At 63.3% G+C, this 26,053-nt stretch overlaps 1 protein-coding gene across 1 annotated transcript; it reads right to left on the reverse strand.

Moving 5' to 3' along the window:
* Nucleotides 1–105: 105 nt before the first annotated feature.
* On the reverse strand, nucleotides 106–25,364 carry WNT9A (Wnt family member 9A). The gene is made up of 4 exons (XM_045889944.3): nucleotides 25,200–25,364; nucleotides 6,306–6,562; nucleotides 5,068–5,330; nucleotides 106–3,648 (listed from the first exon to the last, which is right to left on the reverse strand). Exons 1-4 carry the CDS (start codon nucleotides 25,292–25,294, stop codon nucleotides 3,166–3,168), a joined length of 1,098 nt encoding a protein of 365 aa, XP_045745900.1. The 5' UTR covers nucleotides 25,295–25,364; the 3' UTR covers nucleotides 106–3,165.
* Nucleotides 25,365–26,053: the final 689 nt, after the last annotated feature.

A 26,053-nucleotide genomic window follows, 5' to 3' on the forward strand; every position in this document is an offset into this window, starting at 1 on the left:
GGCCCTCCTCCCCCCCAGGCCCTCCTCCCCCATCAGGTCCTCCTCCCTCAGGCCATCCAGAACCCCTCGGAAGGCAGCAGACTCAGAAGGGGCTATAATTTAAAATACATTTATTTAGTGTCCATTTTGTTTCTGTTCTGTTACACAAAGCCGTTAAATAAATACATTCTCCAAGTCACTCGAGTACACACCTACTCGCTATACAGATGAGGTAGAGAAATTGATAGGCTCGCACGAGACTCCGCACAGAGACACGAGTTCTCGTGTGTGAATGCCCCTCTCCTCCCGCCCCGCCCGGACCTGGCCGAACCAGGCCAGGAGTCCACGTCTGTGTGGCTGGTGGGGAGCAGGTGGCCGGGACCTGCCTGGCCCTCAGCGCGGCTCCTCCCTGTGGCCGGCTCCCCTTCCCAGAAAGGCTGACCCCGGGGGCTCTGTGCCCTGCCACAGAACACAGTTTCTTCTAGAGGCTCTCCCCCGCACGGAAGAGAAGCAGCCTAGAAGAGAGGCTCTGTCAGGAGGAGTTGCTTCTTTGCTTAGCAAGATATTCTGATATATACTTATATATAAACAAGCCAGCCAGCAGACGTTTTCAGTCTGCCTTGTTTCAGAAAATACTTTCCTTTATATTTATGACACAGAGCTAAATGTGGTATCTGATTACAAGACCCTTCCTCCGACGGGCTGCCTTTGCAGACCCAGTAGTGACTGAGCTACAGTCTTGTCCTGGGGTGTGGCAGCTCCCCAGCAGCTCTGGCCCCGCCCCCACCCTGTCAGTACTAAGTATTCTCGGGGATGTTCTTGGAACCACAGAGTAGACTGTCCTATTTACACTGTAACAGAGGGACAAAGAGACCCACATCGACATAAATAGGTTTTCTTCTAAAAACACAGTCCCCAGGGTTCCTGGAGCCCGCGGGACCCCAAGGAACCCCCTCACTCAGTAGTTCCCGTGTCTGCACTGCCACCCAGCGCCTGTGCCCCACCAGAGCACAGCCACAGCCGAGCCGGACAGGCCCCGGGCCGGAGGACCTAGAAGCCAAGGCTGCTGCTCACACCAACATGGCAAGGACAGCCTCGTGCGGAGGAAGGGCCCTGGGTGGAGGCCATGCCCCAGCTGACCACTGGCCATGCCAGGACAGCGCGAATCGGCGCACACCCCACAGACACACGGGGACACCTGCTCACCCACAGGCATGCATGCGCACCACACACACGCATGCGCCACACATGCACACGTTCGCACACACAAACACACTCACACACGTGCATACAGCACGCAGCACATGCACCCATGTACTCACAGGCACACTCATGCACACACGTGCTCACACGCATGCACACACACGCAGGTGCATTCCTGCACACATGCACGTGTGTGCTCACGCACATATACGCACGCATGCACACGTTCGCGCACACACACACACGTGCATACAGCACGCAGCACATGCACCCATGTACTCACAGGCACACTCATGCACACACGTGCTCACACGCATGCACACAAACGCAGGTGCATTCCTGCACACATGCATGTGTGCGCTCACGCATATAGACACACGCATGCACACGTTCGCGCACACACACTCACACACGTGCATACAGCACGCAGCACATGCACCCATGTACTCACAGGCACACTCATGCACACACATGCTCACACGCATGTACACACACGCAGGTGCATTCCTGCACACATGCACGTGTGCGCTCACGCATATACACACACATGCACACGTTCGCACACACAAACACACACGTGCATACAGCACACAGCACATGCACCCATGTACTCACAGGCACACTCATGCACACGTGCTCACACGCATGCACACACACACGCAGGTGCATTCCTGCACACATGCACGTGTGCGCTCACGCACATATACACACGCATACACACACACTCAAACCAAACCAGGTCAGTGTAGCCCATCCGGTTTTTTTTTCCCTGCAAAGACAACAGCATGGCCAAGGGGAACAGCCTACGGTTGCCAAACCCTAGCCCCAGATTCTCACCGTCCACCTCCGTCCTCAGCTCTGCCTCCTCCCACAGTAACACAAAGCAAGCTATGTGAAAGGACCCCTCCAAGGGGCTGGCCTTGCCCCTCCGCCATACCAACGCCCGGGGGGAGGGCAGGCCACCCTTGGCGACCGTGGTCTCCAAACCTACACAGACGGGCCTGGAGTGCGGTCCACCCGCCTCCCAGGACAGTCTCACCGGGGGCACCTGGCCTGGGCTACAGGGACCGGGCTTCCAGAAGCCCTGAGGGCAGTGGCCAGACACAACCTGCTTTCTACTTTAGACACAACAACAGCAACGTCCCTCTTGATTCAGTGGTTTCAAACGACAAAGCAGATCAGGCAGAGGTTAGGAGGGGACGTGGAGGGGACGTGGAGGGGAGGGAGGACAGGGGCCTTCCAGACCGGGCTCCACCCAGAGTAGGGGAGCCACAGCCCGAGACAGGGCAGGGACGGACAAATAATAATTATATATTAGTTAAATAAAAATAACTTAAAAGTCACCGCTATCACTCCCGAGAGAAGTGCTCCTTGTCAGAGGGGACGGCAGTAACCCGCACACCCGGGCGGCCGGGCTGTCCCTCTCCTAGTGGTTTGACTCTCTAAGCCGGTGCTGGAGCAGGACAGCCCACAGGCGGCCGCACAGGGGCCCTGTGGGGTCACAAAGGTGAACCTTCTGCTTCTCGGCGGGAGCCCAGAGCAGGGAGGGGCGCTGCTCTGCAGGAACTGGCCTCTTAGGGACGGACAGAGCTTGGAAAGCATCGTACAACGCTCTCAGGTCATGGGGGTGGGGGCGGGCAGAGGGGACGCAGGGGCCAGACCAGGGCCACCTCCCGCCTCTGGGTCTTTGCAAGGGGGGACGAAGGGGCAGAGACAGCCAGGCCGGCCAGTCTCCGGGCTCCCGCCGCCACGTGCCAAGTGTGCGGGGGGCCGCAGCCCGGAGCCTCAGCCCCTGCAGGTGTAGACCCCTCGCGAGGCGCGCACCGCCTCGCCCCCGCAGCAGGGGGCGGACCCCTCGCGCTGCACGCACCGCCTCGCCCCCGCAGCAGGGGGCGGGGCCGGGGGCTCAGCCCCGGCAGGTGTAGACCCCCCCGCGCTGCACGCACCGCCTCGCCCCCGCAGCAGGGGGCGGGGCCGGGCAGCTCAGCCCTTGCAGGTGTAGACCTCCTCGCGCTGTGTGCACTGCCTGCACTCCACGTAGCAGCACCAGCGAACCTGGCACTGGCAGGGCCGCGTCACCACCCGACTCTGCGTGTTGTGGCCACGCCCACAGCAGATGCTCTCGCAGTTCTTCTCCCGGTGGCACCTGCGGCCGGCGGTGCCCGGGGAGAAGCGGCTGGCCAGGCAGAAGCTGGGCGAGTCATCCAGGTGCACGAGATCCGGCGTGCGGGGCAGTGGGTCGCTGCCGCCCGGCCCAGCCGCCCGGCCCCGAGGCGGGGAGATGGCACCGGCCTCACCGGTGGCCTCGTTGGTGGTGCTGCCCACCTTGAGGGCCGTCTCGTACTTGTGTTTCAGGCGTTTGCCCACCTCATGGAAGGGCGCCAGCTGTCGCCAGCATGTCCGCACCGTGCAGGAGCCCGACACACCGTGGCACTTGCACGTGGTCTCCACCCCGGCCTTGATTACCTGGTGGGGGGGAGGGCAGCCGCGCATGAGGGCCACGCTGCGAAGCCGGGAACAGCCCCTACAGATGACCGGACCCCACAGCTCCCCCAGACCCAAGCCCAGCCTAGGGGCTTCCCCACTGCCCATCACCCAGGCTTCCCAGCTCATGCGCCTGTCCCTCTCTCCTCCAAGCCACAGGTGGCCCAGGACAGAAGTCCTACATCCAGTACTGTGGCCTCCAGACTGGAGGCCTCCTGTGGAGACAGTCCCTCCCCACGTCCGGGGCTGCCCTCTGCAGGGGCTGGGCACGCCACCCCTGTCGCCCTGCTGTCAACACCCCACCAGGACCTCCCAGTCTGGTCTCAGCAGCCTGCTTCCTGGAGAAGTGAGGACAAATGAGTTAGCTTGCCCACCTGGCGGAATGGTCACTGGATCCTCCATATCGGCCCCCGGGTGGGGGGGGCGGCACCCCCACCTACACATACATGGCTGCCCCGAAGGGCCTCCTGCCTGACCACCCACACTGGGGTCCGTGGCAGCAGAGAGGGGAGGCCCTCCCCAGTGGGCCCCATCCCCAGACAGGCCTGAGCTCCCACGCTGCCCCAAGGGAGGGCCGGCTGGCTTGAGGGGGATTAGGAAATGTAGCTGCCCTCTGGTCAAGCAATAGAAGAGTCACATTTAATGACACTCTGCTGAGAAACCCGGACAAATTTAATTAAAGCGCTGCTTACCCAGGCCCCGCAGAGCTAATGGAGCCCTTTCCATATTCTGACTTTTCATTAATAGCTTACAAAGGGGAGAACTCGAAAGAAAAGAAGTAGCCTCGCCTTGGGGATTTAATCTGCTCCCGCCCCTCCCCGGAGGGCAGAAGGAGGGACAAGGGCTCTGAAGAAAAGGGGAAAATTGATTCTTTAATAAGTGCAGGACTCAGAACTCTGGTTTCTCAATAAAGAGGGGCTCAGAGCAGGGCTGGCTCTAATTACCTCACCCCCTCCCAGGCTGGGGCTCCACATCCCAGGGGCTGCCTGGTGAGCACGCAGAGCCCCCTGGCCATCCCACGGCCAGGCAGAGCCTCAGGGGATGTTTGGTGATCTGGGCTGTCTGTTTTGGCCACAGTGAGGAGGTGCCTCCTCCGTTGGTGTGGGCCCTAGAGCTGAGGGGCTGCAGGGAGGGTGGAGGATGGCCAGGAGCCAGGCACCCCCAGACCCAGCCCGCCTGCAGCCAGCAGCCCCCAGAAGGGCCCAGCCAAAAAGCTTACACCCCCAACCCCCCAACCCACGAAAGACCATGGTGGCACCTAGTCATCCCTGTAGGACAAGGAGCCCGCCAGGCAGGACGACTCGAGGCCCTGGCTGGTACCGCGCGGCCGGAGCAGAGCCCCGAAGCCGCAGCCCCGCGCGCCGCCCCCACTGACACCCCTCCGCGCCCCGCCCCGCTTGCCTTCACACCCACGAGGTTGTTGTGGAAGTCCACGCGGGCTCGCAGATCTTTGCTCGACCGCCGGCCCAGGAACTCCTTGACGAACTTGCTGCTGTACTTGAGGTTGTCCCCGCAGCCACCCCACTGCCAGGCCTCGCGGTTCTCCAGGTCGGGGGCCTCGTCGCACGTGCAGCGCTCCATGCGGCCCGCGCTGCACGCCTTGGCCAGCGCGTGCGTCAGGCCGGCTGAGGAGATGGCATAGAGGAAGGCGGTCTCCTTGAAGCCTGGGGGCGGGGGGACACAGGGACCTTAGGGCCAGGGAGCGACTGCCACAGCAGTCCAGCTGGAGTGCTGAATCCTGAGCGCAAGGAAGGGTCCACGGAAAGGATCCTTGCTGGTGTTCCCCTTGCGGGGGTGGGCATCCCTGCCTGGGCTGCCCCGCGCTCCCGCAGGGAGGAGGCGCTCCTATGTGCCCCAGGCACAGGATGTGGCGGGGTAGAGAGAACTCAAGGCTCTGCTCAGGGATCAGCGACTTCGTCCTTCTGGGTCTCCCACCCACCAGACTGGCTGCGGGGCCTTGGCGAACCCCACCCTGCCCTGCCCCAGGCCTCAGGTCCCCAGTTTTTAAACGAGGCTGTTGAGAAGCTCAGATCAGAGTCCTAGGGAGACATGAGAAAGAAGGCTCCCTCCTCAGGGCACCAGCTGGACCTCTGCCCCTCTTGCCCAGCCGCTGGGCCTCGGTCACCACCACGTGGCAAGAGCCATCAGAGCGGCCTCGGCCGCGTCAAAGCTGCCAAAGCTGCGCAAATGCGCCTCGTGCGGCCAGCAACTGTTCCCCGAGGAGGGGCTTAGCGGGAGGCGGGGTGGGAAGAGGGCAGGGTAGGCTAGGGGCAGGCCAGAAGGAAGGGGCGGGGCAGGCAGGAGGAGGCTACAGGGGGAGGGGCGGGGCAGGGGCGGGGTCAGGAGGGAGGGGCGGGGCAGGAGACGGGGCAGGCCGGTGGATGTAGCGGGGTGGAGCAGGATGGAGGAGCTAGACAGGGGGGGCCGGGCATGAGGAGGACCGAGCTGCAGGTGGTTGGAGTCAGGAGGAGGGAGGGATGGGTTAGGGCGCATCAAGTGGAGAAGGAGCCACGAGGGAGCAGGGCAGGAGGAAAGTCAAGCCCCGCAGGCCCCCACCCCACCGCAGGTCCCCTGGGACCCAGCCAGGGGCACAGAGCCGGCAGGGAGGTCCTGCCCGCTCGCTCCCCTCGCGCACTCACCTCGCTTGAGTAGGCTGGCCCGGTAACGGCCCTCCAAAGTGCAGTTCCAGCGCTCGAACCGGAACTGGTACTGGCACTCCAGCGCGCTCATGCTGACCGCCTCCACCAGCGTCTCGGCCACGCCTGGGTCTCTGCGGCACATGCGTCTCTGCTTGCGCTCCAGCTTCAGCCGGTCGCAGGCCTTGTAGTGTGCCTGGGCGGCGGCCTCTGGCTCCAGGGTTAGCGGGAGGATGGTCAGGGGCTCGCTGCCCGTCAGCCTGGGCACAGAGAGGCCAGGGTGAGGGCCGCCCCGGAGGCAAGCGACGACTGGCACACACAGGGAGGACAGCCCAGCACAGGGTGTGCGCCACGGGCAGGGAGGGTTGCAGGATCCCAGGCCACAAGGGGACCACATCCGACACAGCACAGCAGGACCCCCACCCTCTGCCGACACCAGCTGGGATGGCCCAGCCTCACCAGGACCCTGAAGCCTCTTGGAGAGGGTCCTGGCTCACTCCTTGCTCTCCTGCAGCCTGTTCGGCTTGCCCTGCAGGTCCCAGTGGGGTCTCCCAGAACTCCTGGGCCACTGAGGACCTCCTGGCGGAACCCAGGCGGCTCCTGGTTCTCCTGCGGCTCCAGCTCTCTCATCTGAGCCAGTCCCCTGCTCTCAGGCTCCTCCAAGCCATTTCGTGTGCTCCATCCCGGGACGGATTGATCTGACCTCCTGTCTGCTCTGTGCTCCAACCCACAGTTCTGTTTCCCCATATGGGTGAAGCCACATCTGGGCTCCAGGCACACCCATGCCCAGCCTGGGCCAGACCCTTAGCCCTCAGGAGGGAGAGGTGCCCAGCTAGAGTCCCCCCACATAAGCATCACAGGAAACAAGCGTCCCCATCCCAGCCAGCCAACCCAGAGGAGCCAGGCGTGCCAGGCATCCCCACACCTTGCCCCATCCCTCCTCCTGCTGCCCCTCAAAAGCCCCCTCAAGGGCATGGTAGCCACTGGGTGGGCTCCCGGCAGCTTTCTACCGGGGAAGAGAATCAGGCAGGGCTTCCTCGAACCCCACCCTCTAGCAGACCCCAGCAACAACACTGCAGGCCAGGCTCCCTGGAGACAACCTGGGCTCCTGGCTTTCGAAGCCCCTGCCTTTGGGGCTGGGCCTGGGGTGCAGAGGGGAGCAGCAGGCAGGTGGGAGAGAGGCATTTCTGCACACACACTGTGGAGGGTGAAGCCACGAAGGCAGGCCTGAGGCCTATGATGGACACAGAGGGGAAAGAACGAATGCCTCCCACGCTCTTCCCACTCGGATGTAGTGTGCACCCTGGGAAGACCCACCCCAGGCTTTGGCCCTACTCCCCAGGAGTGCTCTGAGTCAGCAGGGCACCAGTGAGCTCTGCGGGGTTGAGCAGAGACCTGCAGGGAAGCAGGGCTGCAACTGGCCCTGAAGACAAGGGTGTTGGTGAGCAGAACCCGAGGTGGATTCCTACAAGCTTGAGTCCTACGGACACTGCAGACCACATGCTTGGGGGCACTTCGAGCCAAAAGCGCTAGCTGCTGCCCTGTGACCAGCATGGGTGCGGGCTGAGGGAGAAGCCCCCAAGGTCCCCAAGGCACAGAGAAGCCCCGTGTGGGCAGCAAGGCCTTTGGGGAGAAGGTACCTGTGAGCTCGGAGCTAAGACACTGCTGGAAAGCAGCGGGTGAGGGAGGAGGCAGTGACCTGCACCCCCAATTCCCATCCCGGGCTTCATGCCCAAGGGCGCAGGGAAGTGGCAGGGGTCAACCTCGGGCAGCATCGTATGCTTTCAGGCTCATGCCGGAGCTCAGACAGCCCCAAGCACAAGGACTGCTGCCGAGCTGGGCCAGGGGCAGTCAGGGGCCCGAGGACCCGCACCGGAGGCTGGAAGAACCACTCTCCTCACACAAAGGCAGCTCATACGGTGGAGACTTGTCCCCAGACAGGAATGTCAACAGCTGTGCCCAGAACAGCGTGCCACCAAGCTTCGGCAGAGCCGGAGCCTACAACCTGCACGTCCCCCAGACCGGATTCTCCGAGATTAACCAAGCTCCAGGCTGGTGCCAAAACATTCCTGTGTCCAGAAGGACCAACGAGAGCAAGGCTGCCCCAGGGGCACCGGGGGCCCGGCCTGCGCCCGCACAGCACACAAGGCCTGGCCTATGTCCGCACCTCACAAGGGGTCAGCCTGTGTCCACACCGAGGCTGGCCTCTGCCCCAAGCCCCTGTAACCACTGCGATGTGCTCAGCTCAAGAGCAGCCTGGGGCTGCACTGGCAGAGGACAGACCCACATGGAGGTGGCAGGTGGTGAGGGTAAGCAGGCAGATGGTGCATGGGGAAGAGGGAATGGGGGGGCGTCCAGGACAGAAACCCAAACTCGGAGAGGAGCCCCCAAAAGTGCCGGTGGGGAAAAGCAAAAGGCTCACAGAACACTCTTGGGGCAGGAAGGCTTGTCAAGGAGACTCAGAATCCGGTAGTCAGGGGCGCCTGGGTGGCTCAGTTGGTTAAGCGACTGCCTTCGGCTCAGGTCATGATCCTGGAGTCCCGGGATCGAGTCCCCCATCGGGCTCCCTGCTCAGCAGGGAGTCTGCTTCTCCCTCTGACCCTCCTCCCTCTCATGCTCTCTGTCTCTCATTGTCTCTCTCGCAAATAAATAAAATCTTAAAAAAAAAAAAGAATCCGGTAGTGAGTGTGACCCTCTCAAAGTGCAGGGACTTCTGCACAGCAAAGGGGACAATTTTCAGGGAAATGCTGCGACTGGGATCCCAGACCCAGAGCCAACTCCCTTCACCTGTGTGGGCGTGCGCGAGCTTTTCCTGCAGATCAGTAGCAAAAGGAAGCGGATGCAAGTGCACACGGGATAGGGAACACATCTGTTCAAAGTTGTAAGAGGCTCTACCCCAGTCATAAACATGCAATCAAGCCGTCCTGCTGTTATTTTTCACTCCTCAGATGAGCACAAATCAGGACTGTCTTGGACACGGGAAGAAATACTCCACGGCTGGAATTCTGGAAAGCTCACCCACCAGTATTCTTTCTGGAATTACAGGCTACAGATGTATAATCGTAAAACACACAGACTCACATCGTTCACACAGTGCCCGACGCCCACGGTGACGCGAGATCCCCAGAAGCGTGAGACCAGAGCCTGGCTGAACAGATGGGTCCATCCGTTCCGTGGAGTATTTGTGGAGGCCAGAAAGCCAGCCAGCTGCTCCAGTGGGCCTGCAGGCACGGGGCAGCCCAGGACAGAGGAGGCCTGGGGCAGAAGAACCACCCTCCTATCTCTGCCACCTGTGAGCTTGTCACATGTGGGTGGGACAACGGGTGGCCTATTCAAAACAGCAAGGCTCCACACACAAGCCCTCGGTCCTGCATGCTGGGCTGGGGCAGCCAGCCTCTAACCGTGGGTCCCGCGTCCGGAGGCTGCACCTTCCAGCCCGGAGAATGCCCCAGGCCTCCTGGCCCAGCACAGGCCCCTGCCCAGCTGCCCACCCCACACCAGTGCATCTGCCACCAGGCTCAACGCAGCTGCTGCCCCCGCCACCGGGCATCTGGCCTGGGACAGGTGGGCAGACCTAGGGGCGCAGGCAGCACGCGGGGAGGTAAGCCTGGGCAGGCTGCCCACAGGCAGCAGCCCCTCAGTGGGCAGGCAGCAGGACCCTCCCCGTCCCCGCCCCATCCCGCTGCCCTCGGCCAGTGCCGACTGCTTTCCAGGGAGACATCACGGGAGGTCTTGGCGGCAGCCCAGCGCTTTGTGACAGGTACTTTCAGAAGACAAAGTGACACACTGAGAGCCGGGCAGAGGTCACTCAAGAAACAGCCTGGCGCTGGGAGCCCCTGAGTCCCTTCCTGCCCAGGCCGGAGGGGACTGCACTCCGATCCCCACAGTGACCACACGGGCACATGCCTTGGCCAGACAACACAGGCCTTCTCCTCACAGTGTCTCCCCATAAACTGAAGCTCTTTCCTGTCCAACTTTCTTCTGTAGGTGCCCCTTCTTCCACCCCATTTTGGAAACCTGCCTCTACCATAATGTCATGAGCACCTTCTCCTAAATGCCAGGACACCCGCGCTGCGTCCACTGGCGCCAAGGTCGGCATGCCAGGCTGGGCAGGGCCCTGAGGGCCCCATCTCCACGCTGCCCTGCAATGTCCCTGCAGCCTCATGGCACCTAACTCTGAGTTCTGCCCTGGGCGGGTGATCCATGGGCTGCTGTGTGACTGGGGCTTGTCCTGCAGGCACCTGCTGCCTCTGCTTTTGCACAGGAGGTCCGAGGACCTGCTGGGGGCTGAGGGTCGTGGGAGGTCCGAGGACCCGCTGGGGGCTGAGGGTTGCGGGAGGTCAGAAAACCCGATCCGGGCTGACGCTCGCGGGGGTCCAAGAAGCCACTGGAGGCTGATGCTCTTGGGAGGTCCGAGAGCCCGCTCAGGGCTGACGGTCGCGGGGGGGTCCGAGGGCCCCCTGGGGGCTGAGGGTCGCGGGAGGTCCGAGGGCCCGCTCAGGGCTGACGGTCGCGGGGGGTCCGAGGGCCCCCTGGGGGCTGAGGGTCGCGGGAGGTCTGAGGACCCGCTGGGGGCTGAGGGTCACGGGAGGTCCGAGGGCCCCCTGGGGGCTGAGGGTTGCAGGGGGTCCGAGAACCCGCTGGAGGCTGACCAAGTCACGGGAGGTCCAAGAACCCGCTGGGGGCTGACGCTCGTGGGGGGTCCGAGAACCCGCTGGGGGCTGACACTCGCGGGGGGAGGGGGTCTGAGAACCTGCTGGAGGCTGCTGCTGGCAGGAGGTCCGAGAACCCACTGGGGGCTGATGCTCACAGGAGGTCCGAGGACCCGCTGGGGGCTGACGCTCGCGGGGGGTCCGAAAACCCGCTGGGGGCTGACGCTCGCGGGGGGTCCGAAAACCCGCTGGGGGCTGACGCTCGCAGGGGGAGGGGGTCCGAAAACCTGCTGGAGGCTGCCGTTCGCAGGAGGTCTGGGAACCCACTGGGGGCTGATGCTCACAGGAGGTCCGAGAACGCGCTGGGGGCTGACGATCCCGGGAGGTCCGAGAACCCGCTGGGGGCTGACGCTCGCGGGGGGTCTGAGAACCCGCTGGGGGCTGACGCTCATGGGAGGTCCGAGAACCCGCTGGGGGCTGACGGTCGCAGGGGGTCTGAGAACCCGCTGGGGGCTGAAGGTCGTGGGAGGTCAGAGAACCCGATCTGGGCTGACGCTCGCGGGGGTCCAAGAAGCCACTGGAGGCTGATGCTCTTGGGAGGTCCGAGAACCCACTGGAGGCTGACAGTCGCGGGAGGTCCAAGAACCCGCTGGGGGCTGACACTCGCGGGGGGAGGGGGTCTGAGAACCTGCTGGAGGCTGCTGCTGGCAGGAGGTCCGAGAACCCACTGGGGGCTGATGCTCACAGGAGGTCCGAGGACCCGCTGGGGGCTGACGCTCGCGGGGGGTCCGAAAACCCGCTGGGGGCTGACGCTCGCGGGGGGTCCGAAAACCCGCTGGGGGCTGACGCTCGCAGGGGGAGGGGGTCCGAAAACCTGCTGGAGGCTGCCGTTCGCAGGAGGTCTGGGAACCCACTGGGGGCTGATGCTCACAGGAGGTCCGAGAACGCGCTGGGGGCTGACGATCCCGGGAGGTCCGAGAACCCGCTGGGGGCTGACGCTCGCGGGGGGTCTGAGAACCCGCTGGGGGCTGACGCTCATGGGAGGTCCGAGAACCCGCTGGGGGCTGACGGTCGCAGGGGGTCTGAGAACCCGCTGGGGGCTGAAGGTCGTGGGAGGTCAGAGAACCCGATCTGGGCTGACGCTCGCGGGGGTCCAAGAAGCCACTGGAGGCTGATGCTCTTGGGAGGTCCGAGAACCCACTGGAGGCTGACAGTCGCGGGAGGTCCAAGAACCCGCTGGGGGCTGACGCTCGCGGGGGGTCTGAGAACCGGCTGGGGGCTGACAATCCCGAGAGGTCTGAGAACCCGCTGGGGGCTGATGCTCACAGGAGGTCCGAGAACGCGCTGGGGGCTGACGATCCCGGGAGGTCCGAGAACCCGCTGGGGGCTGATGCTCAGAGGAGGTCCGAGAACGCACTGGGGGCTGACGATCCCGGGAGGTCCAAGAACCCGCTGGGAGCTGATGGTCGCAGGGGGGTCTGAGAACCTGCTGGGGGCTGAAGGTCGTGGGAGGTCAGAGAACCAGATCCGGGCTGACGCTCACGGAGGTCCAAGAAGCTGCTGGAGGCTGATGCTTGCGGGGGGTCCGAGAACCCGCAGGGGTCTGAAACTCGCAGGGGGAAGGGGTCCGAGAACCTGCTGGAGGCTGCCCAGCTCGCAGGAGGTCTGAGAACCCACTGGGGGCTGATGCTCACAGGAGGTCCGAGAACCCGCTGGGGGCTGATGCTCGCGGGGGGTCTGAGAACCCGCTGGAGGCTCACAGGTGCGATGGGCTTGCTAGACAGCAAGAGTGAGTCTCTGCTGGGAAGTCCCTCCTGCTGCTCTCCGGGGTCTTCAGGTAGATTCCCCACCTGAGGTCTGCCCCAGATTCCAGGGGTGATGACGTGGGACCCACACAAGTGCAACTTACCGCCGCAGCCGTGATTCACCTCGGATGGCTTTCATATGCTCTGTGTGCAGTCGTAGGTCTGCCGAGACACAAAGCTGCTTTCTTTCTCTTTCTATCCCAGGCCATCCTGCTTGCCTTCCTGCCACAGCGAGGGCTCTGAGCGCCACGGTGCAGAATCTGCCAACTGCCCCCTGGGGCCCAGCGCCCCGATCTTGGCTCTGCAGCACCCACTGGCACAAAGCCATCCAGTGAGCTTGTGGGCAGGTGGCCCCGCGTGGGAGATAACCATGGGCATCAGTGCCAGGAAGTGGGGACCCTCCCCCCTCGCTCACCCCCTGCACGCACCAAAACTCCTATCTCCGCCACCCAGACCCGGCCGGTGGGAGACGCCCACACCCTGCAGGCAGGTGGAGCACCAGAGGCCAGAGCCAGGGAATGTGCCCATTTGTCACGGGACAGACACACCCCCATCCTGCCTAAGGGTCTGTGAGGACAGCGAGCAGCACACGGGTTCAGACGAGGGTAGCGGCGGCCATCCCTGTCTGACTCCTGGGCTTAAAAGGGAAGCTCCGGCCATTTCGTCAACAAGCCTGAGGTTCGCTGGCTGTCTCCTGGGCACCCCACAGCAGGTTAAAGCTCCCTCTGCTTTTCGTTTGCTAAGAGCTTTTCAAAACTCACCAACGGATGTCGAAGGTCATCAGATGTGGTCCCTGCCTCTGATGGCATGGGATTTTTCCGCTTTAATCTGCTAAAACAAGGAATCCCACCCACTGGTTTTCCTGAGGCTAGACACCAGCATCCTCGTCCTTCCTCTGTGCAGTCAGCTGTAACCCCAGGATGTTGTGTCTAGGCCTTTCGCATCTGCGTTTGCAATTTTCTCTTCTGTGCTCATCCTGCTGGGTGTCAGTGCCTTCGAGAGAATTCGTTTTTTAAATTTCCTGGAAGACGGGTCAGGTTAGAATCACGTCTTCTTAACTGTTCAGTAGAACTTGCCACGAAGCCACGCAGCCCGACCTTTTCTGGATGAAAAGATCTCCCTTCTGATCCAATCACTTTTCTTTTTTTCTTTTTCCTTCTCTTTTCCAAACAGCTTTATTGAGATATAAATCATATGCCATAAAATCACCTATTTAAGGTCTACAACTCAGGGTTTTGCAGCATATTCTCAGACGGGTGCAAACACTGCCACGGTCAATTTTAGAGCATTTCATGGTCTCAAAAAGAAATGCACCCCTTTAGCTCCCAGCCCCCCAGCCCCTGGCCACCACTAATCCACTTCATCTCTGTGGGTTTCCCTGTCCTGGACATTTCGCACGAACGCAACCATACGGCACGTGGCCTGTGACAACGCACTCACACCAACAGCGTCATGTTTTCAGGGTGCACTCATGCTGCTGTGTGTGGGTGCTTCACTCCCTTGCATTTCAAGTACCATCCCAGCACAGCGACAGACCGTGTCCTGCTCAGCTGGTGCTCAAGCCCTGCGCTGGAGTCATCCACATGCCTGTGTGTGCACATGTCTACAGCTCCTGCAGGCATTCACCGCGCCCAACGCCGCAGGTCTTGCCACACAGGGCTCCTTTCGTCTCCGATGCACAGGTACTGTTTTGCTGCTCCTAATTTCTTCCCTCCACTTTCTCTGGGTTTAGCTTACTGTTCTCTTCCTCAGATCTGTGACCGACACTTGCTGAGTGCTTCCAGGCTTCTCTCCACTTCTCAAATAATGCATTTCAGCTCCTACTGCACCTGCATCAGAATCAGATCACTGTGCAGAGCCTGAGTCCCACAGCCTGGAGACTGTGTACGGCCTCAGTCACAGCTCAGGTCACTGTGCAGAGCCTGGATCACAGCTCAGGTCACCGTGCAGAGCCTGGGTCACAACTCAGGTCAACATGCAGAGCCTGGGTCATAGCCTGGAGACTGTGTACAACCTCAATCACAGCTCACATCACCGTGCAGAGCCTGGGTCACAACTCATGTGACTGTGCAGAGCCTGGATCACAGCCTGGAGACTGTGTACAACCTCAGTCACAGCTCAGGTCACCGTGCAGAGCCTGGATCACAGCTCGGGTCACCGTGCAGAGCCTGGGTCACAACTCAGGTCAACATGCAGAGCCTGGGTCACAGCTCAGGTCACCACGCAGAGGCTGAGTCGCAGCTCTGGTCACCGTGCAGAGCCTGGATCACAGCCTGGAGACTGTGTACACCTCAATCACAGCTCACATCACCATGCAGAGCCTGGATCACAACCTGGAGACTGTGTACAACCTCAATCACAGCTCAGATCACTGTGCAGAGCCTGGGTCACAACTCATGTGACTGTGCAGAGCCTGGATCACAGCCTGGAGACGGCACAACCTTAGTCACAGCTCAGGTCACTGTGCAGAGCCTGGATCACAGCTCGGGTCAACATGCAGAGCCTGGGTCATAGCCTGGAGACTGTGTACAACCTCAATCACAGCTCAGATCACCGTGCAGAGCCTGGATCACAACCTGGAGACTGTGTACAACCTCAGTCACAGCTCAGGTCATTGTGCAGAGCCTGGATCACAGCTCGGGTCACCGTGCAGAGCCTGGGTCACAGCTCGGGTCAACATGCAGAGCCTGGGTCATAGCCTGGAGACTGTGTACAACCTCAATCACAGCTCACATCACCGTGCAGAGCCTGGATCACAGCTCGGGTCACCGTGCAGAGCCTGGGTCACAACTCGGGTCAACATGCAGAGCCTGGGTCACAGCTCAGGTCAACATGCAGAGCCTGGGTCATAGCCTGGAGACTGTGTACAACCTCAGTCACAGCTCACATCACCGTGCAGAGCCTGGGTCACAACTCATGTGACTGTGCAGAGCCTGGATCACAGCCTGGAGACTGTGTACAACCTCAGTCACAGCTCAGGTCACCGTGCAGAGCCTGGATCACAGCTCAGGTCACCGTGCAGAGCCTAGATCACAGCATGGGTCACCGTGCAGAGCCTGGATCACAGCCTGGAGACTGTGTACAACCTCAGTCATGCTCAGGCCACCATGCAGAGCCTGGATCACAGTGTGGGTCACCGTGCAGAGCCTGGATCATAGCTCAGGTGGCCATGCAGAGCCTGGATCGTGATGAATTTTTCTCTGTCTCTCTCTGGTGTTGCTCTCTCCCTCATGGTCCACTGAGTTGGTGTATACTCTCTCCACCCTCCTGCATTCTCTATGCTGACATCTTCTCTGTGTCTCTCCCAGAGCCGGTGATCAGACCGAAGACCCCTCTACAACCCCAATATGCTCAGCCTTACAGCTGGGGCATGTCCTCCACTGTCTGCTGGCCCTGCCCGCTGTTTCTATTCCTCCTGTCTTGCCTCGTTTCGGGTTATTTCTTGTTACCCCATCTCCGCCCGGCAGTCTGAAGTCTCACATTTCCATTACCTTCATGGCTACCTCACAAGGACACGCCTGATGATGGGCAATGCCAGGCCTGAGGACACAACCCTGAGGACTCCCCGAATTGCACACCATTGTGCATCTTAGTCCCATTGTCAGGAGCTGACAAGAAGCGGTTCAGCACCCGGTTACCTGCTCCTGGACACTGTCCCTCAGAGTGGCTCGTAGCTTGTCTGCAATGCCTTTCTTTCAGCTCCTTGCAGGGTAGCCATACCCCAGCAGGCTCCCAGCTGGCCACTCTGCAGCCCGCCACCAGGCTGACCAGCCTTGAGAGGTCATCTGCGTTTGTCTTCCCAGACTCTGCTCTTATGGTTCTTTGTTTTGGGCATCTTGTGGTTCCAGTTCTGTATGTTCTGGTATGATTTTTGTGTTTTCTGCTCAGGACTCCTCCTGAATCCTGTAGATGACACTGACAAATTCTCAGAATCTCAGAAAATGCTCAGCATTCTCTTCAGATGGGACCCCTGTCTGCCAGTCCCTGAGTCTGGCCTCTGGCCTCCATGGAGGCGTGAAGGCTCCCCCACGGGCCGCGCTTGGGGTAACTTTCCTGCCCCATCTTCTAACCTTGCTAATGCTCTTCGGCTATTTCTAATCTGCTTTCAAATTGACCAACACCTCACATGTTTCCCCCCAGTTCCACTTGGTTTTTCCAAACCTGCTGGGTCAGTTTTTGTGGTCTCTTACTCCTTGCAGAAATTCCAGGCTTATCTCACTCCAGAAAGCACACCAAGAACTTCCATTTGGCCTGCAACGTTCAGCTCACAGGTCCACTGCCGTGCTTGCCGAGGCCCACAGAGGCGTCTCCATGCATGCCCACCAGCTACCCCTGAACTGTATTGGTCACCGAACACAGAGGGAGGAGACAAAGGTCCCCAAAGTCACACCCTCTGGAAGCTTGGAATGCACCCTGTTTGGAATAAGGACCTTTGTGGATGTAATTAAGATAAGGATCTTGAGGCACGGTCACCCTGGACTAGGTTCTGTGCTGCTGAGGACCAGCCTGCTGCAGCTCCAGGAAGACCCCACCCCAGTCCCACCAGGAGTGAAAAGAACCCAGGACAGACACAGCCAAGTTGAGGTGCCCGTCTCCCTACGTGGGCCAGGTCTGAGACTGTCATGCTTGGCAGCCTGGGGATGGGGCCACCCCTCTGAGCACCTAGCGGGTCACACACGCTCCCATACCTGCTCCCAAGGGCCGCTAGGTGGCTGGACGGGGGCTGCTGCCAAGGGGTGGGGGATGTCCTTGTCCTCAGGCAGGAGCCTGGGAGCCCCGGGGCCCTGGATGGCCTGGTCCCCAGAGCTCTTGCTCCTTCCCGCTCTGCAGTGGGGGCAGATCCCAACAGCCCTTCCTCCGGCCAACAGGCCCGGCCACCCCAAGGGCCACCCTGCCCACAAACCCAGCTCCCTGGGCTGGGCGGAGGGAGAAGAGGCCAGAGTTGCCGAAGTCACAGCGCCCGGCCAAGGAAACCTCAGCCCCACCAGACGGCGTTTAATTTCTGTGTGAATCAAATTCAAAACAAATTCCAATGCTGAGACGCTGGTTCTGAGATTAACCCTCCATCCTCCCCAGGCCTGCTGCCTAACGGAGCCCTGTCCGGTCTCCCCACCAAGCACGCAGGACTTGGGGATGCTGACAGCGCTAGAGCCTGGGCGCTCCCTGCGGGCTGCACTGTTATCTGGTGCCCAGACATGCCAAGGAGGAGACAGGGGCCACGGGCTCCAGGGAGCAGGGTGGGAGGGTGGGCTCATGCTGACGACGGGCCGAACACCCCTGCGTCTAAGACAGCTGTCCCCTCCATCAGCTGTGAGAGCCGCGGGGCCCCGACATTCCAGGGCGCCCCCTCCCTGCTCACTCACTGACAGGCTGCGTCCATGTGGGCACAGCGAGCCTGCAGCCTGGATGCTTCAGGGGAGCTCTTGGCTCAAGCTGGCCCGGCCTGGGGGTCAGCCGGCGGACACAGGACTCAGCCACGCCTGGCAAACTGCACCACGCAGGGCCTGCTGTCCGTGAGCCCAGCCCCAGCAGGGCAAGCGAAGTCCCGGGACCCCAGGCCCTGCAGGCTGCTGGCCCACCAGCCCCTTCCTGGAGCCTGAATGGCGGGCTGAAGGGGCCCCAGACTCACGGACAGCCGAGGGGAGAGGTCGGGGAGCTGTGGCTTCATGGAGGGACAGGAGTACCCAGGCCGCCCCTGTGCCCCCATCGGCGAGGCCCCAGGCCTCCCAGACAGCCCAAGTCCCCACGAGCTGTCACAAGGAGGGACGGGCAGGACGGGGGGCGGGCACGCTGGGAAGGCTGCCAGGACTGTCAGCTCCATGACCACCTCGCTGCCTGGGGCTGGCCCCCGCATGCCCAGCATGGACGGGGACGCCGGGACAGCCCCGACCGCCGTCCCACCCCGGGGTCGCCTGGGACAGCTGCTGCCCGGGTGCCCGGGAGGGAGCCGGTTCTGACGTGCTCTGGTCTGGGAGCCCTGGCAGCCTCTCGTCCCGGGCCAGACCACTTCCCTGGCCGCGTCTACCTCAGGTATCGCTAAGAAAAACAAACGCAGCTTGAGGCTTGCCTTTTTCCATTCCCTCGTCCGGCTGCCGGTCTCGAGGAGCAGGGCCTGCCAGCTGGGCGGCCGGGTTTCCTCCTGTGGCCGGGGCGCCAGGCCAGCCAGGAACCGCGCTGGGAGGGGCAGGGAAGGACGGTGGGCCGGGCCCACGGGTCGTGGAGCCGGGCGGCCAGCACGCCACCCAGGTCAGCACGGCCCACCTGCCACTGGCCGGCCCCGGATATGCCTTAATGATGAGCCCCTGCAGGAACACACTGCCCCGCATCCAGCCCAGACCACAGACCCCACCTCCTCCGCCCGTACCAGGGGGTGCTCCAAGCCCTCGATCCACACCCTTGCCCTGGGGGGCTCCAGAGGGGCCCCCCACCCCTCAGCACGGGCCCACAAAGCCCCCATCTGACGGCCCGAGTCATGGGTCCGCGGCACCCTGGCCCACTCTCTGCACGCCGGAGGGCAGGGTGGGGGGTGCAGCTGGGGAAGTCAGGGCCGGGGTGGGTAGGGGGCTGGCCAGCCTGGGGAAGGAGCCCCTCAGACCCCACAGGGGCTCCCGAGTGCAGAGAGAGGGAGCAGACGAGCAATGGGCCCCCACGGGCCGCGGACACACCAGCCCAGGGCAGCTTGGAGGAGAGCTCTGGGCTGGCTAGAGGTCGGCTGCAGGGAGGCTGCGGCCGGCTTCCTGGAGGAGGTGACAGCTGAGGCCGACCCTGGAGCGGGGGGAGGCCAACAGCCCTGTTCCACAGGCAGCAAGCATGCTTGCCTGCAGGGGCGGCCTGGCCGTGCCCACTTCCCAGACAACTGTGCCTCCCTAAGCCGGGGCGGGCCCTGCAGGGGCCCCCGCACTGCCCACCAGGACAACACACAAAGGGAGCTCATGCCCCTCCAGGATTAAGGGGGCCGGGTGCCGGCCCTGCTGACAGGTGTCATTTTTCGACGGCCAGGAAAACCAACCCAGGCCCCTTATCAGCTCATCACGCCTCCCGAGTCCAGGTCCCACAGCCCCCCGGGAGGAATCGTGTGCATGCATTCTTTTCCAGGAGAAAAGCTGCCCACACACTTCTCCTATTGTCCTCGACATGGGGGGCCCCCCTGGGCAGGCAGCGGGCGGCGCCCTGGGCCAGGGCCACCCTGGGAGCCCAGGCAGGGTCCCACCAGCGCCCTCGGCTCTGGAGTTGGGTCCCGGCCACAGTGCGAGATTAGGCCAGCTGTCCCCCTGTCCAGACGGCCGCCGGCTGTGGCAGGACATCTGCTCCCACAGCTGAGGGGGGCCAGGTGGCCGTGGCTTCCTCCTCACCTCAGGTTCCCCACGAGGCCTCGGGAGGCCCCCAGCCTAGAGGCCTGGTCTGGGCTGAGGCTCGCACCTGCCTCTCTCTACTGGCCTCTGTGCTGGGGGGTGAGGGGGGCAGAGCCCACAGAGCAGACTGGCCAGGAGGAGAGGAGGAAGGACAGACTCTGGAGAGCAGAGATCCAGGGGCACGTCCCCACCCTTGCCCACCCACTCCTTCCACCTGCCTCCCCACACCTGCCCCAGCCCCAGGGTCCAGGCCCCTCCATGCTCTCCCTCCCTACCTCACGTCCCCCCTTGCTCATCTCTCTGAGGTCTCACCCACAGGGCCACTCTCCCTGCTGGCCAGTCGGCTGCCCTGGACACTGTGGAGAAGGCCACTCGCCTGGACCCTCCCTCTCCCTCAGCTCCCACTGCAGGCCTATGCTCTCCGGAGCCTCTGGAGTACTCCACGGCCTCCCCACCAAACGCTGGACCTGAGGTCTCGCAGGGCTCCGGGCATGTCTGTCCTGAGGTGGTCTCTGTGGGCAGCGTCAGCCCGGACTGCTGCTTACTCAGCTCACGGCTCCATCACCCCGGGATCACCGGGGACACCTCCCCACTGGGCAGCCCCTCCCCAGCCCCAGTGGGCTCTGGGTCACCCCAGCTTCACCACGAGGGGCTGGCTTCCCCCACTGCTGAGCCTGAGCCCCCAGCCTACCACAGGCCTACCACGCCAGGGCTCCCTCCTCCTGCCCTGGAGCCCCTCCCTCTTCTACCTCCTCCGGGGACCGGCCGGGCACCCCTCCTCTCGGCAGCCAGCAGGCACGTGGCCACACAGGACCCCGGCTGGGCCCCAGGCTCATACAGAGGGCGTACCCACACCCTGACGCTGACCCCAGGCACACAGCCAGCCCCACCAGGACAGCAGTGCCTGAGGGCAGGGCCAGGGAAGCCTCCTCTGCAAGTCCCCAGAACCCCTGACCAGGCCCCTAGACCAGGCCCCAGCAAACAGACAGTCACCTGCACCAAGAGTCATGCCAGGAGCCAAGCAGGAGGATGACCCACTGTGAAGGCCCACGCAAGTAGCCTCTGCATGCACGCATGAGAGACAGTCTGCCGGCTCACGGTTCAGCTTGTCCTCTGTCCAAGAACAGATCCACATATATAAAGAGCTCTTTGTACAAATCAACAACAAAGACCCACAACCCAGCCAAGCGCTGGGCAACGAAACTGAGTAGAGATTTCTCCAAAGAAGGCACACAGATGAGCAAGATGCCCACGAAGGAGGCCCAACATCGCTAGGCATCAGGGAAGTGCAAATCAGACCACGATGAGATACCACCCTACACCCCCTAGGAAGGCTAGACTAAAAAGCAGAACAAAACAAAAAACCAGAAACAACTAGAACTAGCGACTATGTGGAGGTGCGTGGCCAGTGGGAGCGTTCCTCCAAAATAGAAACAGAGTTACCACGGGATCCAGAAATTCCACCTCCAGGGATTACCCAGCAGAACTGAAAACACAGGGAAACTTTACACCAGTGCTCACCGCAGCATGACAAGAGCCAAACGGTGGACCCACCCAGGTGCCCGTCAGCAGATGCACGGAAGAAAAACTAGTCCGTGTCCGCACAATCGAATATCACTCGGTCACAAAGGGAAAGGCTCACGGATTCATGCTACAGCGTGGATGAATCTTGAAAATGTTATCCTTGCTGAAATAAGCCAGGCACGAAGGCCACATGCGGTATGGTTCCACTTATGTAAAATGTCCAGAACAGGCAAATCCACAGAGACAGAAAGTGGATTAGCGGTTGCCAGGGGCTGGGGGGGGGGAGGGGAGACAGGATGTGAGGTTTCTGGGGTGATGGAACACTCTGGAATTAGATAGTGGTGCTGGCCACACCGCCTTGTAGATGTACCAAATCCCACTGCACTGCATGCTCTAACAGGGTGAGTTTACGGGACAGGAGTTATATTTCCATCACAGAAAGAACGTGGGCCCTAACCAGCCCCATTTGCAGTGGCCCAGAGCACCTTGGCTGCCTTTCACACCGCTCGGAGCGCCCCCTGCCCTGACAGGTGGCCTGGCGGAGGGAGCCCTCTGGTACCACACCCCCACAGCCAGACCGGCTTCCCCAAGCCAGCCTGCAAAGGTTTCCCATAGAATGTGGGGTGCTGGGACCAATCCAAGAAAAGGCCTCAGGGCCCACGACAGCCTGTCCTAGTTCTCTGAAGAGGACCCACGTTGGAAGCCTGAGGCTCCCCTGGCAGCCCCTAGAGGCAAGTCTAGTGGCCCCCTGGGAGCCTCCGCTGGGGCTGGCTTGACACACGTGGGTAAGCAAAGGGCACTGAGGTACCCACTCTGCTGGACCCAGCCCCTGGCTCCATGCTTGGGGGGCAGCAGGGCCCCCCACCCTGGGTTTAGGGGCAGCCCTTCCTGAACAGATTTTCAGCATACACAGAACACCACTCAGCTCCCTCTTCTGCCCTCTAAGGCCTGAGGCAGGGCCGGACGCAGGCAAAGCTTTCAGCCCACCCAGGTGCATGGGGCATGGGGAGGTGGGGGTCTGAGTCTGTTTCCCAAACTCGCCAGGAGACCTCGGGCCGGCCCCTTTCTGCTGGGAGCCAGGCACCCTCCTCCTTCCAGGAGGGCATCAGGCCAAGCTGTCTAGGCCCCTGGAGAACCAGATGGAAACACCACCTGCTAATCACACCGCCAAGAAGCAGGGCCAGGCCACGGAGGAAGAGGGAAGAACCCCTTCCCCGCGGCCTGGAGGGTCTTGCCTAGTGGCCAGAGACTGAAAGGGCAACAGGAGCAGGGCGGGTTGGGTTGCAGCCCCGGGGAGGGGGCAGGGAGGGCTCCGCCGACCACGTGACACGCCCCCCCACCCCCACCCCCGGGCCAGCCTCTCTGGGTTTCTGGGCTGTAACTGGAGCTACCCTGCCTGCCTGCGAGCCTCCGTGTGCCAGGCAGAGCTTTTGGAGAGGGGGGAAGGGAGAAGGAGGGCCTGAATCCCAGCTCCTTCCTCCTGCTCCTCGGCCACTGCAGGTTGGGAGGGAAGCCCCCAGTCCCAGCCCTGCCCTGCCCACCTTGGGCCATCTCCTCCCCCCAGCCCTCCAGCTTCCACCACTTTGCTGGGCTGGGAGAAAGGGCCCCAGAGCAGAAGGGCTGGGCCTCCACACACAGACCACCAGCTCAGAGCACATCTTGCCCCCTCCTCTCCTTCTGCATCTGGCTCCACCTTGGGAGTCACCTCCCTGAGGAGCTTGCTGGGTAAGGACCCCTCCGGCGCCGGGTCCCTACCCTCCCCTGCCCGTCCAGCTGGCACCAGGCCTGCCCCCGTTCCAGGACCTCTGTCCGTCATGCAGAACCCAGCTCTCCTGCCCGGTGCTGGGCGTGGCAGGGGCCCCAGCAGAGCCAGCTGTCCCTGGGGCAGCACGTCTGTCCCCTATGCTGCCCACAGGTCAGCCTTTGGGGCCAAAGTGCTGGGCAAGAGAGCTGGTCAGAGGGGTGACAGGGGCACCAAGGCCTCCCTGCGTCCCACCCACACGCCCACTGGCTAAATGGCAGAGCTCAGCGACTCCCCCAGAGGTGCTGCCGGGGGCCAGGAGCCAGGACCCCCACCTCCCCCCGTGGGCGGGCAGCAGGGAGACTCGCAGAGCAGACAAGCCCAGGGTGTGTCTGGAGCCTGGTGAGCAGACCGAGCGGGAAGGCACAGCTGGCTGACTCACCGAGGACCTGCGGCCAGACGGCCATCCTCTGACCCTCCCTCTGCGCGCGAGGGCGAGGCCAGGCTGCACAGACGGCGCGGGGCGTGCGAGCCTCTGGCCCAGCCCAGGCCCCAGGCAGGGCCCGGCCCAGAGCCGGAGCCAGGAGAGCCTGCCGGGTGGGGTCTCCAGGGGAAGGAGACACGGAGCTGACCCTGGAAGACGACCCAGGAGAAAGGAACAGAAGGAGAAAGGGGGGAAAGAAAAACACAAAGGGAAAGTTTCCCATGAAAATATTTTATTTTCTTTGAGAACAGGATACACCTGCAGGGCTCCTCGCCCAGTGGCCTCTCCCCGCCCTGGCCGTGGCACATTTCTGGACCAACGGGGCCCTCTGCCGGCCAGCTGCCGCGCGACTGCGCCCGGGCCCGGGGCGAGGGAACAGGTGACGGGCAGAGGGCGGCGGCCAGGAGCGGCGCCGGGCACCCAGCGCAGGGGCCAGGGCGCGAGGGTGGGCCGCGGCTCCAGGGGCGGCGCCTGGGCGGCAGGAGCTGACGCTGAGGGGCCCCGAGGGCTGTTTGCGCCGTGCCACCCCGGACCTCAGGGTGCCCGTCTGCGTGGCACAGCGACGGAGGGTCCCCAAAGGTCTCTGGGCTGGACATCCCAGATCTGGGAGACAGGGACGAGGAAGAGCAGGAATGAACGACAGAGAGCGACGCGCCGAAACCACGCGAACTGCTACTACGGAGAAGCGCGCGGGGCAGCGACCCCTGAGACAGCAGCGGGGGGCCGCGCTCACGCCCGGGCCGGGCCCTGCGCAGCCGGCCAGGTCCCACAGAAGCGCTCCTGCCGGGGCCCGAGCGGGCGTAAGAAGCAAAGCGCAAGAAAAATAAATTCCTCCAGCTTGGAGTTATTTTTTTTTTTTTTCCTTTGGGGCTCAGTGCAGGGAACATCTGGATTTTGTACGTATTTTTTTGTTGTTGTTAAATTAACTTCTCGAGGAGAGAAAGGAGGGGGAAGCTGCAAGGGGGGTGGGTGGGTAGGGGCCAGGAGAGGCTCCAGCCGTTCCGCCAGAACTCGGCGGCCTAACAGAGCGCCAGGACCAGGCTTGGTCCCCGAGCTCCAGGGAGCCCCGCGCACGGGCGCGTCGCAGAGACGACGCCTCCGGGGTCACCGAGGACCACGACCCCGTGCCAGCCCGTCGGGTATGCCGGCCCCTCTCCCCACGCAGCGCCGCGAGGACACTGACCCGCTGACGGAGCGACGCGCACGCCGCAAACAGCGCCCGGCAACCCGCTGGCCCGCGCCAGCCGGCCCGGGCCCGCGCACCTGGGCCGCCCGCCCCGCGCCCCGTCCCCGCGCCGCCCGCCCGCCCGCCTGCCGGCCGGGCCGCCGAGGCACCTACCCGAAGTAGGCGGCCGAGGGGCGCAGCGCGGCGAGCAGCAGCGTCAGCGCGAAGGCCGCGGCCAGCCAGCGCGCCAGCAGGGGCCCATCCAGCATCTTGCCGCGCCTCGGCGGCTGACCATCGCGCTCCCGGCCCCGCGCAGGGCGCCCCGCGGCCGCTGCCCTCTTATAGCGCCCGGAGCTCCGGGCCGGGGGCGGGGCGCCGGCCAGCTGGGCCCGGCCCGCCCGCGCCCGAGGAGGGGTCACGCCGGCGCCGGGGGCGGGCCGAAACCCGAGCCGAGCGCGCGGCCCCGCCGCGCCGCCGCCCGGCCCCTCGGGTGTCGGGGCGCGCCCCGCGCGTGGAGGCGGGGCGCGTGGGGGGGCGGGAGGAGTGGGGAGCAGGTGGGGGGGCCAGGGGCGGGGCTGGAGCGGAGCGCTGGCCCTGAGCCGGGGCGGCCGGGATGGGAGGGACGCCGGGCGGCCGCGGGGGCGGGGCTGGGGGCGGGCTGGGGGCGCGCGGAGGGCCGGGGCGGGCCCGGGGCGGAGCGTTGGCTCTGAGCGGCCCGCCGCGTTGGGGGGACTCGGGGCGGCCACGGGGGCGGGGCCAGGGGCGCATGGGGCCTGGGGGCGGGGTCGGGGCGGAGCTCGAGGCCGGGACGCGCGGGGATGGGCCCTGGAGGAGCCAGGGTTAGCCCGGAGCTGAAGCGCTCGCGCCCGCTCCCCTGAGAGTTGGCGTGGAAAGGGAGGCCGGGCAACAGGTGATGCCCGCGCTCTTTGAGAAGCCAGATCGCTCGGGACGCGAAGCCGGAGGGGCGCTGCTCCCTGGGAATGAGGCGACCTGGCCAGAGGAGCGCAAAGGCTGAGTCGCTTAACCTT

This window comes from Mirounga angustirostris, unplaced genomic scaffold, assembly GCF_029215605.1.
Source record: "Mirounga angustirostris isolate CCGP_5_RB_7025 unplaced genomic scaffold, mMirAng1.0.hap1 SCAF_7, whole genome shotgun sequence".
NCBI lineage: Eukaryota > Metazoa > Chordata > Mammalia > Carnivora > Phocidae > Mirounga > Mirounga angustirostris.

Coding starts and splice junctions, on each gene's coding strand:
- WNT9A (XM_045889944.3), bottom strand. CDS start 25,294: ATGCTGGATGGGCCCCTGCTGGCGCGCTGGCTGGCCGCGGCCTTCGCG. Junction 6,563..25,199: donor CCCTCGGCCGCCTACTTCGG/GTAGGTGCCTCG, acceptor CTCTGTGCCCAG/GCTGACGGGCAGCGAGCCCC. Junction 3,649..5,067: donor ACAACCTCGTGGGTGTGAAG/GCAAGCGGGGCG, acceptor CCCCCCCACCAG/GTAATCAAGGCCGGGGTGGA.